Source organism: Drosophila arizonae, chromosome 3 (assembly GCF_054131065.1).
Source record: "Drosophila arizonae isolate 15081-1271.41 chromosome 3, UAZ_ARI_1.0, whole genome shotgun sequence".
In the NCBI taxonomy this organism is placed as follows: domain Eukaryota; kingdom Metazoa; phylum Arthropoda; class Insecta; order Diptera; family Drosophilidae; genus Drosophila; species Drosophila arizonae.
The window spans coordinates 118,974-135,352 of record NC_142923.1 but is presented as its reverse complement, the minus strand read 5'-3'; the positions used below and the strand labels follow the sequence as shown (position 1 = coordinate 135,352).

Here is a 16,379-nt window from a genome sequence, read left to right as displayed (position 1 = left end):
TTAAATTCATATTATTTTTATCGGCTATTATCGATAAGTAGACGATATAAAAACTAATGATTACGTTCAGTTAAGGAAATTTTCAACATCACGTATCACAAATCACTTTTATTTAAAATACTATATATATTATTTATTTTAATTTCAAGGTTAGACCACAAATAAATCGTCTCATACTGTAAGAATTTATGTATTTAAAGCAACTCTCCAGTGTTGTTAATCATGCAATCTTTTTATTGACACTTTCAATCAAAACATCATCTCTATAGCAATATAGAAAATATTCAGACATTTCGCAAATCCACAACAAAATTCAGTTAAATTATAGCTTGATTAGTTGTCCCAAACTCTATTACAGGACATAAGTCTACATTGTTTCGGTTAAACATTGAGAGACAACCAATTGACGACTTTTGGAAATGCCAATATTTGAGTATGTGTAAAATCCATAGGGGGCTGGAAAGCCATGAATGTATACAGTGGCGCTCGCAGTATTGCCTTGAGGCGAGATTTGGATGCTTTGTCCGTATTCTACGAAGAACGAAGCGCTGCTAATCTTAAGAAACAGTTTAAGCTGAGTAAGACAGCTTGTCCTGGACTAAGTTTCCTCATTCATGGATTAATTCTTCTTGATTGCGAGCACTTTGTTATTGATTTTTTGGCAAAGCCAAAAAACTTGAAATGTGAAAGGCGCGACATTATCTTACAGATCGGAGCACGCCTTCCACAGAACTATATCATACGAAACTCGCGGATAATGGGCAAGTGGGGCCCAGAAGAAAATTCCTCTAATTTACCTTTTCAACTCAAACGTGGTAAAACTTTTTGGATGCAGGTGCTGCTGACAGATTGCTCGTTTTTCATTTCGGTAAATGGCTTTCACTTCGCCACGTATAATTACCGAATGCCTTATAAGTGGATAAGCGGAGTTGATGTGCGCGGAGATGTCTCTGACATTGTCATAGACATCTTCCATGTTACGGAATATCCAATTCGCGTTAGCCGTAGTTTGCCGAACGATTTGCCATTTATCAATGATTTTTCAAGAGAACTTTTGCTTCAGAGCAGTCAAAAAAAGCCGAATAAGCTACAAATAATTCAAACTCCAGTTCAATTCGTCGATCGTCCTATTGCTAAAGCTTTGATCGTACCATTCTACGGGCGAATGCTAGATGATGAAAAACTAATTGATGGTCGTATGATGCGCATCGAAGGTCGCGTTCGACTAATGCCACAAAGTTTTTGTGTAACCTTACAGTGCGGGCAGAACATTTGGCCACACCCAACCATATCGTTGCTATTTAGTCCTAATTTCCTACGGAGCAGTCGCACCAAAGTGGGGAAGGCCATAATAACGAGGAGCGCCTATATAAACGGTAAAGAGGTAAATCGTGAAGTTTCACGTCTCCACACATATTTGGGACCGGGAAAAGCATTTGTTCTTATAATCGCCTGTCGGAAGAACTGCTATGAACTATTTGTCAACGGGCACTCGATTCTGACTTTCAAGCATCAGATGAATCCCGCTGATATTGATATGGTTAACATCAGAGGTGACGTGAAGCTCTGGAATGTTGTCACCGAGGTCGGCACGCTTCCGGGGCGGGTCCGCCGTACGTACATATATATTTAATATTAATTTTTAATCGACTAATTGATTTACCTACAGAACGTGCGATTCTCAGCTCGGTTGCCAAAGCGAAATAAGTACAAGATTATACAAAAAGATGCATGCCTAACAAAAAGTTTTATGTCTTAACTAAAACTATAAATTAAAATTATAATCGTCAGCTGAAAGAAATTCAAGTTTTATTGTAGAGCGCAATATTGTTCAATAGTAAAATCGTTCGTATGGCTGCTGATTCTTTGGTTTTTTAATTACTCATCTGGTGTAACGAATAGATGGCAGGCGCAATTTATAATTTCATCTTTAGCAAACAATTCTACTACAGCATTTCTGCAATTAAAATGGCAACTAGCAAATGGCAAATGGTAAATGGCACCGCGCACTTTAAGCAGGTCTGGTTCAACTGCAGGGCGCTTCTACTCATAAATGTCTACGTACTGTCAAGTCGACCGCAGCCCATAATAAAAACGCAGGTGGACTGTCGTAGAGGTATTCTTCAATTGATTATTAACAAGTAAGAAAGCTCTAGTCGAGACTGCTCGACTAGGAGATACCCTGAACCCTCTAATCTGATATTCCAATCATTCTGCACTTCTTTTATGCACACATACATACACATGCATCCACACACACGCATAAGCCTGCGCTCTGCTAACTGCGCAGTAAGCAGCGACTGCGGTTGGGCTGCGCTGCAGTGTGGGCAATATTATGAGAATTTATTTGTCAAATAATTTCTTTTGTAAACATATGATCTTAATGAAACTTTCAGAGTGTAATCATATGGTAAATATGTGTGTACATTCCAAAGCACAAGTCTCTAGTACTTGAAATGCGTTTTTTACGATTTGGGGGAGAAGGGGGCGTGGTATCCAAAATCTGTAAATTACAAAATCTTTGTATCGATTAACTTTATATACAACACAAATTTGAAGACTCCAGGTTTAAAAATGTTCATATTAGGCTAAAAAAACAAAATCAATTTTTCGATTATTCTCGATAAAAAAGTTATCGGACGATTTATCGAAAAAATAAAGCAAACTCGTACTGCGTATGGTACACACGAGTATGCATGCCAAATTTCAGCTCTCTAGCTCTTATAACTTCTGAGATCGACGCACTCATACGGACGGACGGACGGACGGACGGACGGACGGACGGACGGACGGACGGACGGACGGACGGACGGACAGACGGACAGGGCTATATCGACTCAGCTCGTCACGCTGATCAAGAATATATATACTTTGTGGGGTCTGCCACGCCTCCTTCTGCCCGTTACATACTTTTTCACAAAACCATTATACCCTGATTTCCCATTTTCAATGGGTTCAGGGTATAAAAATGATAATCGATTAAGGACGCCTCCTACCAGTTTTCGCTGCTGTGTCTGTGGGCCCGCTGCGCCCAACTGACATTTATGTCTGCATGTGTTGAGCAAGACAGTTGACATTGTTTAGGCATTTGCAGCAAAAAGCGGTATCAAAATGAGCAGTCCCAAAACGTCGCAGAAGACGGCAAATATTTCCCAAGGTTACCAAAGGAAGTCAGCTTGATATAGCGCAAAAAAAAACTTAATATTATTTATGGTTCAAGCTCGAACGTGCAACGCATTTTTCATCTGTTTTGGTAATGAAGTGGAGCATTGCCAGTCCAGCTACTGGATGCAACTGACTGATTGTTTTCGGCGTGGTTGACTATACCATATACCATATAAGTTATCTATTTCCTGCTCTCTTCCCTAGCTTGACTAATATTCATAAATGCCGCGCGTAAAGTACATTCGATGAAAGATTTGATTACATTGTTAATATGGCTTCGATGCGCTAAGGATCACATAGCTCCCACTTTTTGTATAGCTGATATATATTAATATTCTCAATATCGATTGCTTCGAGCGAATGCGCCTCGATTGACAGCGGCTCGGTCGACAGGTAGGTTTGCTGACGGCTCCAATTTTTTGTAATTAATCAAATTCAGAATTAATTATGCGTTCATGGTTAGCGGCGGTCAAAAATTTACCTGCTGCTGCTGCTTCTGATGCTTTCAAAAAATGTTCGCTTTACCGCTTCCTCTGCAATTAAAATGTCGTCGCGCCAAAAAAAGTAAATGCCAAAAGCGACCAATGTTCTTTTCAAATTGAAGCTTCCTATGTAAGTATCCTTTGATGATCGAGCCGATCTTCTTTCAATTAATGCATGTTTCGCCTTCCAAGTATTGGCTCTCCAGTAGCTGAAGAGGCGTTGTTGTTTTCTTTTTTTTTTTCATGATCATATTAATTATTAATTTCATATATTTTTTTCAGCTTCTGAACAAAATGGTCCACGACGCCGTCTGATAAGTGTTGTTGATCCGATTTCGCATTTTACGCATAACTTAGTCACCCCAGTAATTTGTCACCATTGATGGCATTATTAGCTGCATTTGTGATGACTCACATAATTAATCTATTATGATTCTTTTTAGCGTTGCGCACATGGTAAAATTTTCGTAGGTGTTCGGAAAAATGCTAATAACTGATAGAAGAGTTTCAAATGGGGTGCAATAACATGCAACCCAATTAATTCGAGTAAGCGTTGGAGTCGACATTGTGATCTAATAAGCAGCGATTAGCGAGACAGATACGAAAGTCAGTCGGTGCTACCAATATTTGCAGCAAGTAGCATATCAATATTCCATCTGTGTTCGTCAGTCTCACAGAAGCGCGGAACAAGACATCGCGGCATGGGAAGCTCGGGTAAGACTCTAAATAAAACCCCAATTGACGCTCTTTGCCACTGCAGCAGCAGATGCTTCTGTCAATTGTTTGAAATGGTCAACGGAATGCGACTTGTTTCCCATAAACCGCAATATCACAGTCTTAAATAATAGCCGCTCTCCGACCAAATTACAAAAAAAAATAAAAAATAAAAAATAAAATAAAATAAATATAAAAATAAACATCGAATACTGTTTATGGCATAGGCGCGCAGATATTTGAGAAAGAAGCAACATCTATACCCATTTTGAAGGTACCAAAGCGAAGAGCACATGGAATCAATAAATTTTTGTGTCTTGGCTTGCGAGTGCCCGCTTATCCTCTGGACTCAACTTTGTCCGTTGCTTTAATCATACTGAGTGGATTTGAAGCGCTGCCAATATGTCCAAGGACCTACGTGACATGGCTGACCTAAGTAAGTCATTGAATAGTAATACAAATAGTGGGCTAAACCTCTGCATTTTAATAGGGCCATAATCTTGCATTAAGACATGTAAATATTCAGTCAAAAAGATAATCTCTGTACCGAACTATCCTAATGACACAAAAAGTATACCAGATTACTATATCCACCAAAGAATTCTTGGTTTGGGACCAAAAATATGATTTAAGTTAACTAGAGATTTATCGAGGTGACTATTTAAGAACCACCAAAAGTGTTTCACAATTAGGCTATATGGTTTTGTGCTTTGTAATCGTAATAGTCACAACAGAGTATCCAACGGTCGAAAGGTCCTCTGCAGTTGGACAGTCATCTTACTTGTTTTCTGGTGCTTCGATCCAGCAACATTAAAACAGTATAAAAGCGTGCCGCTTCTAGAAGCAGACATAAGCTACTGCTGCTGATGGTGGTGCTGGTGCTGATGCTGATGCTGTTGAAGCTGCCTTTTTGTGTAAGCGATAAATTGACAACGCGGTCTGAAACTCGTTCTCTGCCGCAAACTGGAAGTCTGATCCTGCAAGGTTCCAAATTCATGTGTGTGTGGGTCGAAGGGACCGACAGCGTCGACTGGTGCTTGAGCTCCCAGTTTCTCGGAATATCGTTCGAGATCAATCTTTCACTCTTCTGATTGCATATTTTTATATGGTAGTTGGACACATCATTCGCATCCTTTTTCGGCGTTTCACCGCCAGCAACTAGTTGCTGTTTCTCTGCTTTTTTGTATCACGTGCTCCTTCTCTTATACCCTTTACTAAATTTTATAAGGTTATATTCAATGTGAGTATAGCATATGAAGACCGAATGCTACGGACTATGAAGTGTGGATGGTTTTCTAAAATATATATATAGTAAATATAATAATATTATTATAATATTAAGTCTATTGGGTATCTTAAAGTTGAAAAGATTCAATCAGAGCAGAATAACTTTAGTTTCCTGTTCACAATAAAACAAAAATTGAAAAGATTTAAGTACGACAACATTGTTTTATTGATTTAATGCTGTTTACTTTGCATATCTATTTTTATCCGCTTTTCTTAGTCTCAGACCGCATTCCATTTGCTCAAGGTATATCCAGCCTATGTGTGTCAGGTTAAATATCTAAAAAGTGGAAGTTCACATTAAATGGAGCATTCCATTAATAACCATGTCTTCCATTCCCAATGTACAAGTGAATAAGAATTTGTTATTTTTAAATTTATAATATGTGAACATTACTATGCACATATCTAACAACAGTATCAAACAAAAAAAGAAAATCTTAGGGTTCCCATGACATGTAATTATATTTCATACGCAAATTACTACATGGGGGAAGACACACCGGAGGTCTGACTTAAACTACGACACATTGCATGGACACACCGAAGCCAGGCGCCAATTGGCTGCGAGTGTATTTTACGCTGCAACTAGGAGTCCATTTGGAGCTGCCTGACACGGACAATAGCAACTGGTCACAGCTGGCACCAGCGTAGACATGTAAATTATGGCCGATGATAATCATCTCGTGACACGCCTGGACATACAATAAGGGCAACATTTTGCACTGCGTGGGTGGAATCTTAATCCACGCTGCGATTGAGGGCTCCGGCATGGTGCACTTATCTACACAGTATACGTTCTAGTGGACAAGACAGCCAGGTGTTGCCCTTGCACAATTAGCAGTCTTCGCGTCGTCTGGGTCTGGCGGTGACTGTTTACCAATTGGATGGCTAGCAATTCGTGAAATTTTTGGCATAAGCAAGGACGCCAGTGCGTTCTGATAAATGCTTCATATGTATACCAATATAAATATATAATTTGCAAACTATACATATGCGTATATAAAAGATTAGTTAATTGAATAGTCTCAGAGTACAGAAGTATCTTGGCTACAATCCCATTAAAAATGTATTAACAGCCAATTGAGTTGAAGTTATGTGGTTATCTCTTTGTCTTTATATCTATTATTATTAAAAATTGTGTCCCATGTAAAGCGCAGTATGCTTTTTATTACTTATTACTTTTATTGTTATAATTCTAATTCGTCATCATTCCTCCTAGTTAAATTATCGATATTGGCGCCAACCATCATTCGCACGTTTCACTTGAAAACTGGCGACGATTGCTGGTGTAGCGTAGACAAGCCGTCAGCTAGTGGCGTCTGCTTTTCAGGGCGCATGCCTGCCTCAGCCATGTACAAATCAAAAATTGAACTAATGCAAATTGAAATAGTTAACTTCAGGTCTCTAGTCATCATAAGCTTCTTGACTAACTTATATTTTTGAATATCATATACGTATAATGGTAAACTCTAATGTAAGTAGGAGAAGATGCCCTAATTTCTGTTGGCCCAAGTCCATTCTATACCCTTCACTCGTTAAACGGATCCTAAAGTACAGACTATTGTAGGCAGAGTGTTAGTAATGCACATAATAAATACATATAATGTACTTTAGATAGAAACTAATTTCAAGCAAAACCAAATCGATTAACAGAATTTGAGTGAATCCAACGACCTAGTTTAAGCTATACAAACCGAGTGTTAAATGGTCAGATTCGTGGCATAGGGTAGTAACGAGTCGATAGTGACTGCAAGAGTAATCTCATTTGTTTTATTTTAGGAACCTCACTTGTGCATTGCTCGCGGGCGCCAACGGTTCGTGCGTTCCGATGCACAGAGCCAATTCTGTCCCCACCGCTGTCTAGCCCCTGCCCAGACTGTTTTGACTTGGCGTGCAATTTAGCGTCAGTATGCAAATAATTTGCTTTTGCGTTGTTTTTAACTAAGCGACGCCAGCTGTTGGCTCTCCATATATTCGCGCATACGACCATATGTACGTTTGTGTTTATGTTGATACATATATACATATATGGATGTATACGTGCATGTATCTTACGCGTATATATTTATCTGCAACTGCATTTTATTTTTATGTTGCATTTTAAAAGAAACAAAATAAATACATTCTGTTTAAACTTTAATAAGTTAATAACCTTTACTTGATGATTTTTATGCAAACGACAAACTGATTGTAACATCTATGGCAACAAGAAAAGACACAACAATAACGATAACTAAAATCTCACGTTTATGACTACCAACATGTGATATCGTCATCATCATCATCTTCGGATGGAGAAAAAATAAGCCGTCGACACATGGAAGAAGCAGCGCTAAATGTTGCTACTTGTAGTAGCTTTAAATAGAACAATCAACAATGGATCTATTTTTAATCCAGATTTCGCTAATATTTGCGCGAAACTGTCTCGACTGTAACTACCTGCTAGACCGACTTTAACCGCAACATGTGATTCCACATTCTAACTCGTTGTTTCAACTGTTTACCCAAATGCTAATTGTTAGAGTTGACAGTGAAATCACTTTAAGCATTTTAAAGGTTTCTGGACTATTCATTTTGGTACTTGTACTGGAAATACTCCCATAACAGGAACTCACGGGTAAGTGAAGACTTTAATGTGAAACAAGATTTATTAATATAAATAAGAAGCGCCGTTCGAATACCATTTTATCATGCACAGTTGTTTTATTTTTGAGTTCTCTGACCGCATACCCTTTTTTGCCGTTTGCCGAGCCATCGGAATATTAATTAGTTTTAACGTATTTTAAATGCAAGCTCTGCTTCCCTAATTTTTGATGTCTTTTGCTGATTGCTACAAATATTTCTCTTACAAATAAATTTATTTGTGTACCAACCGCAAAATGCGTGCAAGTATTTAAAGCCTGACAGAAGTAAAATTAACTAAAGATCACTAATGACCTCAACTCATCAAACAGAAATTTGTTGATGATAACGATTCGAGTCATGACATAAATTCTTGGTCTCTTTGCCTGGTCTAAATAATTTTCGAGAATATTAATTTACGTCGTAACAAATAGAATTAGAATTTTAAACTCAAAATGATAATGTATATGATTATTAAATGAAAGTGACTATAAACTAGCACTTGCGGAAATTGCAGGCACTGCGTTGCACCACCTTAAACGCCTGCATATTTAATTGTTTAGATCTAGAAACCCGCGGTTGTTAACCGGTTTTTTTTTTATGAATTACAAGCTGATGTAATTCAAACTTGCTATTGCACACTAGGTCAAGTATATGCTTGGGTAAGGCAGATAAACTGAATCTCTTTAATAATTAATGTTCCCCTAGTGCACATGCACCAACTAAGGGTGGTGTGTGGTGTCATAACGCCTTGCTTGCTCATAAGAGATAAGGTAACAATATCTGAGTAGTACTTTTGTGGATGATAACAGGTCGCTCGCTGGCTCGCTCTAGCGTCCCAAAACAGCTTATGGGAACTTGGTACAATTGAACCCATCTACTGCCGTTCGATGTGCACCTGTTGCTCTAACTGTCAACGTCCCTTATCCCCTCTCAACTCTCTTCCATTATTCGATCATTTTGAGGTCCGATAAGATTAATAAATGTATAAAAATATAAAACCCCTATATGTCTGTATACGTTTGAATAGAATTTTGTTTTAGGTGCTCATGCACTAAGGTGAGTAATGGGTCAGTCCCAGCCACATGCAAACACATACATTTCATTTAATTTGACAGTCAATTTTTGTATTTCAGCTTTCTGCTTTTATGGCACAATACATTCTTCACTTTCTTTACTATTATAAAATGAGATTATCAGTTATGCGTAATCTTTTATTCACATAAAGATCAATTCCAAAATTCTATTTTTTCCATTTTCAACAAACATTACGTTTTCCTTAACATTTAATATACCAAATACAAAATAGTCAAATTTTTGCTTGCGTAATGTAATGGAGCCTATTTGATTTTTATTTTTGACAATTATTGGCAATTATTGTCCGAAATTCTTTTCATTTTACTCCACATTACATTTATTGTCTTTTAGAGTTTTTAATTAATATTTTACTGTTTGTACTACGGAACATGTTTTGGCCTTCATTATCATATATATTTTCGTATTTCAAGCGGGTCTAAAATAAGATCACATTGCTGGTTTTATATTCTACAAATATCTTTTGTATCTCGTTTTATGTACAGATCAAATATGCATGTACATATGCATGTATATAAACATACGTATATTAAATTCTCGCCTCCCTCTACTAATCTAGCTTATTTCAACTTATCGAAAAGCTTAAAAACTTTATAAAGCTGATTTGGTTAAATGTGACTTCAGTTTTGCTTGAATTGTGCAATATCCCAATGGAAACAATTACCAGCACAGGAACTATTAGGACGACACTTATGAAACTCTCAAGTTATTAACACGTCACATCAAAGTCTTTCCAAAATTTATAATTCTGCTACTTTATTCTTCCTTTTTCCGCTTTACCTTTCCCTCCGTTTGAATAGTGGAATTTATCGCCTCGATACAATCAGCAATAGTCGGCTCTGATTGGTCTGAGCTATAGTCTTTGTCAGCCAGCCGACTTAGCGTCAGTATGTAGGAACAGGCCACACGCAATACAGATAGCTTCGATAACTTCTGGGAGCTCGCATATGCTGGTACGGCACGGCGTAATGTTTCATAAGCAGCGGAGATCGTATGAACTCGGGTGCGTTCGCGGGCGTTTGCCTCAATTCTGCGCTCTCGAGTCATATTTTTATAGTTCCGCTGCTGCGGCCTTGAGAGGGAACTATTGTGATGATCTTTAAATGAGTCCACCTCCTCGATGGTGTGCTCCTCTAGGGATTCGGTGGACGCAAGGGGTGCCTCTTTGTTGGCGTCCTGAAAAGTCTGATGCGCCGGTTTTTCACTTGATTCGTCCGATTGGGGTTTCCTAGCTATTAGCGCTAACGGTTCTTCTTGTTCTGGCTGCGTTGGGAAGGCTGCGAATGCACGATGTAGCGTTGTTACACCTGGATGACGCATGAAAATGTGCGCAGGATTAGGTAACATTTCACGTGGCAGCACCTGGACGGAGGCAGAGTCCCATACATGTGCCGGAGGCACGTGTGTGTGGCTGATGTGTGATGGTGACTGAAGAGCTGGCGGCGTCAGCATTACGGCTGAATCAACTGAAGAAGAATAGCGTATTCGTTTCTTCAGTGGACCCGAGGGTGCTACGGTTGAGCCATGGGCTAGCGATGAACAACAATTTCTCATGGTCGATGTCGGCTCTACAACCTTCGAGGGCTCCATACTCTTCCGTTTATTGCGGACCATCACAACAGGAGTTTCTTGGGCCCTGTCACATTGCGGCGGATGCTCTAGCGGTAAATCGTCACCGCCTTCGCTTTCTGAACTAGCAGAACAGAAGCCCGCATCGCGATCATTGGAGCTAGGTGAATCTAAAAGTAATAAATACACTTTAATAATAGTTTTATAGGTTTACTGCCACAGTTAATATAAGTAAGTAAGTACCAACTAATCTTGGTCTTATATTTTTAAGCAATATTTCTAATATTCGTAAAAGCGTTGCCGCTATCAACATAACGGTTGTATTAAACAGAGACTTGCTTTATTTATTCGGCATCATGATAAGTTTTTGTTTGTCATTCATCTCACATTCTATGATCTCTGTGAGGTTTCATAATACTCAATATGATAATCCAACCTATGCTTCATTTATTTACACTGATAACAGTATATAATGTAGTACTTAGTAAAAGCTAAGCAAAAATTAATAAAACTGAATTACATATTTAAATGCAATTTGTTATAAAAATTCTGCCTGTTTGCAGTAATGCTCCGTGGGTAATTTCTGAAAACGCAAGCAACTGTGTCAAATTTCAGGCGATCAGGCAAGCGGGTAAAAATAAATAAAGCCCAAAAAATTTAAATTCAAGTTATTCATCGCAAACGAAAATAAACCAGTTTTCTCCAATTTGATCGGTCTACCTACCATTGACCTCCACAGTGAATTTGGCACTTACACGCCCAGTTTTCGCATTTTTTTAGCGACTTAAGAAGTATGCAATTTCAACTTTGACTTAACCTATTTAAAACATCTATTAAATACGGTTCAATAACATTTAAAGGCAACTTCTGGAGTTTTAGTATAATTAGTTAGTTAGAGGCTGACTCACAGGCTTAGCTGTTGAACTGAAATCAAATGAGTTTAAATCATAAATAGGTTTATTGCTTTTCATAGATTTTTTAAATTCTCATTTCACACTTTGTGTGTCTTAACTTCAGCAACCGAACGCACAGACACATGTGACTGTTTTTATTTCTTTTTTTTTTTTTTTTTTTTTTTTTTTTTTTTTGTGCATGTTGACACAACTATTTATAACCGCATTTTGCTATCTTTGCTAATTTTAGACCAGAAAGCGACAGAGTCAATTTCAAGAGACTGCAACGACAGGCTGTACAAATAACAGTAGTTAACGGAGTCATATACATACACATCATGTTCCCTGTAGTTATATAAACAAATGCTAAGCTAAGCGACGCGTCGGCGTCTAGGTCAAAACACCTGTATAAAAGTAGTTCTACAAGTTAATATAATTAAGAATACATAAGATAATTGGATAATGTTTTACTGTCTAATCTTTATTTCTTCATACATTCTACATAACGTGTTATGAAGACGACATGCATTCAACAATTACTGCCAACACGCCCACAAATATTGCATACATACAGCAAACAAAGAGCAAACAATCGCAAGATTCTGCCCGAAAGTAGGGTATTGTACCATATGTTATTCACTTAGGACATTTAAAGATTGTTTGATATATATCCGACGTGTTTTTTTTCCACAATCCATGTCTTCCGATTAGCGCTAAATAAAATGCAGTAGTTTAGATATAATTGGCCTTTTTCCCTAAGAATGAATGACTGCAACTTAAACCTATTTTAAAAAGACACATTTTAAATGTATGAGACTGTTGAAAACTGTGTTCTCATGCTAAATGTCAGGCAGAGGTTATCAGACAGAGTCTACTCTGCACTGGCTGCTTGTTAGACTGCTGTCAGGGTTCCGTGTGTGGGAAGCGTGCTCTTATCAGCAGAGGTCTACGCGCAAAGTATAGGTATATAGAGGATGATCTTGTGTTTGTTATAGTAACATGACGAGTCATTTTCATGAATGAAACAAAATAGAATTATAAGTTCACGGTAAATTAAGGTATGTTTATACGTACTTAAATTTAAATTAAGTGAAACGCTATACAGTTCATAAAGTTCAATATCTCCGTACATTATTTAATTATTTTCTAATAATGGGTATTGAACCCATTCACAACTTATGTTAATTAGGCTTGAGTGCCTAATTGAAAATCTTTGCAGAGAGTTACACAGTTGCCGTGTCCGTGTTAAATTAATTATTTTAAAACAAAATGTCATTGCTTTGAAAAGTTTGTGATAAAAATAAATGCCATATATGCAAAAACAATATATAGTTACTGCTGTGCGAATCGGATTAATTGAAGAAAAACGTTCAAACATATCTGAGAGGCTGACAGAGCTGTACCGTCCCGACGCGTCACGGCAGCCAACCAACCAGCCAGCCAACATTGTACCCCACTCTGTGTGGACCTAAGGGGGACAAGGCGTCCCAAGGCGTCGGACAACTGTACCCCAAAACTAAATGTGATTGCCAAACGGCGCCCCTTTTGGTTGGCGCCGCCGATTTCAGTGCTGCTCTTTCGTCTGGTTCTGGCAAATAACCTAACGCAAAAATTTCAGAAGAGTAAAGCGAGAGTGATTATTCCTCTTAGAAGAAATTTTAAAAGGAAAATATGATTTTATTGCAGTTGTGCTAGACAAATCGAAGCCATCCGTGGTGTTCATTCTATATCAAATTTAGTTAGATATTTTGACTTCTTAGCTTAATACAGTTATTTACAGTTGCTACATGATACGTGTTTATTAGCTCGCCATATAAATATGTGTGAAAACTTGAGCAATATCGGCATTGGTACTGAATTATATGAACTAAAACAATATTTTAACAGCTGTTGTTAGTTATTAGTGGAAACACAAGTAATTTTGTTTTAAATATTTATACTCAAAGTGTGTTTTGTTTGCTGTTTCGGTATATATATATATACCGAAACAGCAAACAAAACACACTTAGCATTAAAGTTGTATGTATATAAGTATGCATTTGGTCAAGTATCGGTATCTCACCTTTTTTGATAATGGCTTCAAGCTCCGCTGCATTCAATTGCATATATAGTTTGTCTGCTTTGACTTCCATGTTGTGAATAAATTTATTGGTATTATAATTTTTAACTTAACGCGTAATCCACAGAACGGACTTGAACAATTGTGTTTTTCAATATTTCATTTGAAATATTTATACACTGGAAAAGTATAAGATCCAAGTAACACCTTAAAAATATCGAATATATATCATTTATATATGTTTATCAATGCAGCGATTGGTGGTAAATCACACAAAAAATAAAGCTTTACAAGAATTTATATATCTCATCGGTATTAATGTTGTTTGTTGCTCACAATATTATTTTTTGTGTTTTATGCACTTGTACACTTTTTAAATTATTCTCGCTTTTGACCGCGTTCTCTCAGAACACGTCCGACAGTCAGCAATACAATACATCTAATAGTCACGGGAGTATATTTCGGTATCGAGAGGCCCAAACACGCTCGCTTCATACTAAAAACAACACGCGCTCGAACCGGTTGCGTTGCAATTGGAGGTGAACACGTGACAAACTGTTCAGCGCGATTATATGAAATATTTGATATATGTATCCGATTGTTTTCTACATATTTCTATCTTCCCTGCAGTATGCCTAGCAGTTAGTTAAAGCTTATATGAAGTCCCTATAAAATATATTAAAACTATAAAAAAAAACCCAATTATATTTTTCCGTAAATACTTTGAAATTTTTCAATAGGTTACTCATTCACAACTCAACTTTTGTGATTTTAAGATAAAGACATACATTGGATATATAATATTTTTGTATCGAATTTAATTATTAGAATATAATTCTAAAATAATACGAAAATTGATCTTTGTTTGCTTTATCATACAAATTGAGTTTTAATCATTTAAATGATTTACCACAATATTGATTTCTAAATTGATGATCTAAATCATCCACTAAAAATACCGTTGTTAAATAGCTCCGTGACACGGCTCTAGTTAAATATAGGCATTTAGATTATAACTTTTCATAATCCAACTCAGCCGTCAAACATGTTCGATGCAACGACCTCTCGTTTTTATGAATGAAACATGACGGAAAGATACATATTTATTAAAATGTTTTTGTCATTGGCAAAATGTTTTTTTGTACATTGTGTTTTCAATCAAATATAATAAAAATTATATTATTTTGAAGTTGTAGCACAACTAAATATTGCCTAAAAGATCGCAAAATGCATTGAGCGAAAAATTGCAAACCATTTAAGTCGGCAAATAAATTGAATGATCAGCTCTAAAATAAAATTTCACTTACAACAGTATATGCAAAATATAATATTAACAATTAGCCTTTTTCGATTGTATAAATACATACATATATGTATGTATATGTATAAATTTGCTTATTGACAACAAACAGCATTTCGTGGTATAAATGTGGATATGTACGTATGCACACATACATACATATTGTCTCGAGTATTTTCGTAGACGTGAAATAAAATTCGAATTGTATGCTTGTCTGTTGCTGCTGCCGTGGCGCCAGTTGTGTCATATTTTCAACTGACTTTTGAATTGCAGCATCTGCGAAGGGACTTTGCCACTGGGACTGACAGACATATTAAGGCACAACTGGCATAACGTCTGGCCTCTGGGCTCACTTTGTTTTGTGGCTGCTGATGATGATGCCACATGCAAACGAGTTGTTACTGAAGCGACTTTTGCGCCAGTCGTCGGGTTGTCATCGTAGTTGGCGTTGTTGCTTTCTGGTGATACTACGCATCTGAGTTCAGTATGCTATAGTCGGCATTCTTTTAACAGATTGAATTGTGCGGATTTCTGCGGCCTTAGTCCGACCCCAAACTCAACTTGATCGACCGGCCGACCGTTGTAATAATGCGGGCACATTGTGTGCTTAGTGTGAAGTGAATTATAATGAGTCAGTGGTGCGGATGCTGCGACTATGGATACTGCCTCTTGAATAGCCAGTCAGTTTTAACGCCGCCATGTGGAATTCCACACAATTGGTCATTTCCCCACTTCTTTACAACAGTTTTGCAACGTTTGCAACACAGACGGCGCATCAACAGCAGCTTGGATAGCCACCGTGTGCTGTTTACATAAATCTCAGGCGGTGGCAATGGCGGCTCGACTCTCAATTTTTATCAAGATGCATGTAAAAGCGTTTGTGTTTGGTCGTGAAGCAGAGGATGGATGCTCCACACAGCCAGTCGCAAACTCTGTGCGCCCAACTCTATGATGCCTATAACGTTCGCAGCTTGCAGAGAGGAGGCTATACTGCAGTGTGGGGCCGGGCCACACGGACTGCCCACGCGGCAGCTATTTGAGTCAGCGGTGATAAGTGTGAGGTTCGTGCTGTCACTCCCAGTGCGCCCGGAAAACAGTTCAGTTTTTTTATACAGAGAGTCAAACTCGCAGTTGGTGGCAAACGCCTCATGCGTTTGCTGAAATAGAGATGCAGCCACAAATGAGAGCTATGC

General features: G+C 37.7%; 2 protein-coding genes across 4 annotated transcripts; one reads left to right on the top strand and one right to left on the bottom strand.

Annotated features, from left to right (window-relative positions):
- The first annotated feature begins 58 nt into the window (after positions 1–58).
- On the top strand, positions 59–1,862 carry LOC108610552 (32 kDa beta-galactoside-binding lectin). Of its 3 annotated transcripts, none has more exons than XM_089464711.1 (3): positions 59–149; positions 359–1,613; positions 1,670–1,862. In XM_089464711.1, the coding sequence occupies exons 2-3, from the start codon at positions 467–469 to the stop codon at positions 1,705–1,707; spliced, it is 1,185 nt and encodes a 394-aa protein (XP_089320837.1). In that variant the 5' UTR covers positions 59–149; positions 359–466; the 3' UTR covers positions 1,708–1,862. The 3 variants fall into 3 exon arrangements, with proteins under 3 accessions (XP_089320837.1, XP_089320838.1, XP_017858213.1); XM_089464712.1 differs by having other exon boundaries at positions 59–178; XM_018002724.2 differs by lacking the exon at positions 59–149 and having other exon boundaries at positions 193–1,613.
- A 5,520-nt stretch (positions 1,863–7,382) lies between these two features.
- On the bottom strand, positions 7,383–14,576 carry net (atonal bHLH transcription factor 8-like protein net). Its single transcript, XM_018002726.2, has 3 exons — positions 14,223–14,576; positions 13,890–14,093; positions 7,383–11,104 (listed from the first exon to the last, which is right to left on the bottom strand). The coding sequence occupies exons 2-3, from the start codon at positions 13,957–13,959 to the stop codon at positions 10,122–10,124; spliced, it is 1,053 nt and encodes a 350-aa protein (XP_017858215.1). The 5' UTR covers positions 13,960–14,093; positions 14,223–14,576; the 3' UTR covers positions 7,383–10,121.
- Positions 14,577–16,379: the final 1,803 nt, after the last annotated feature.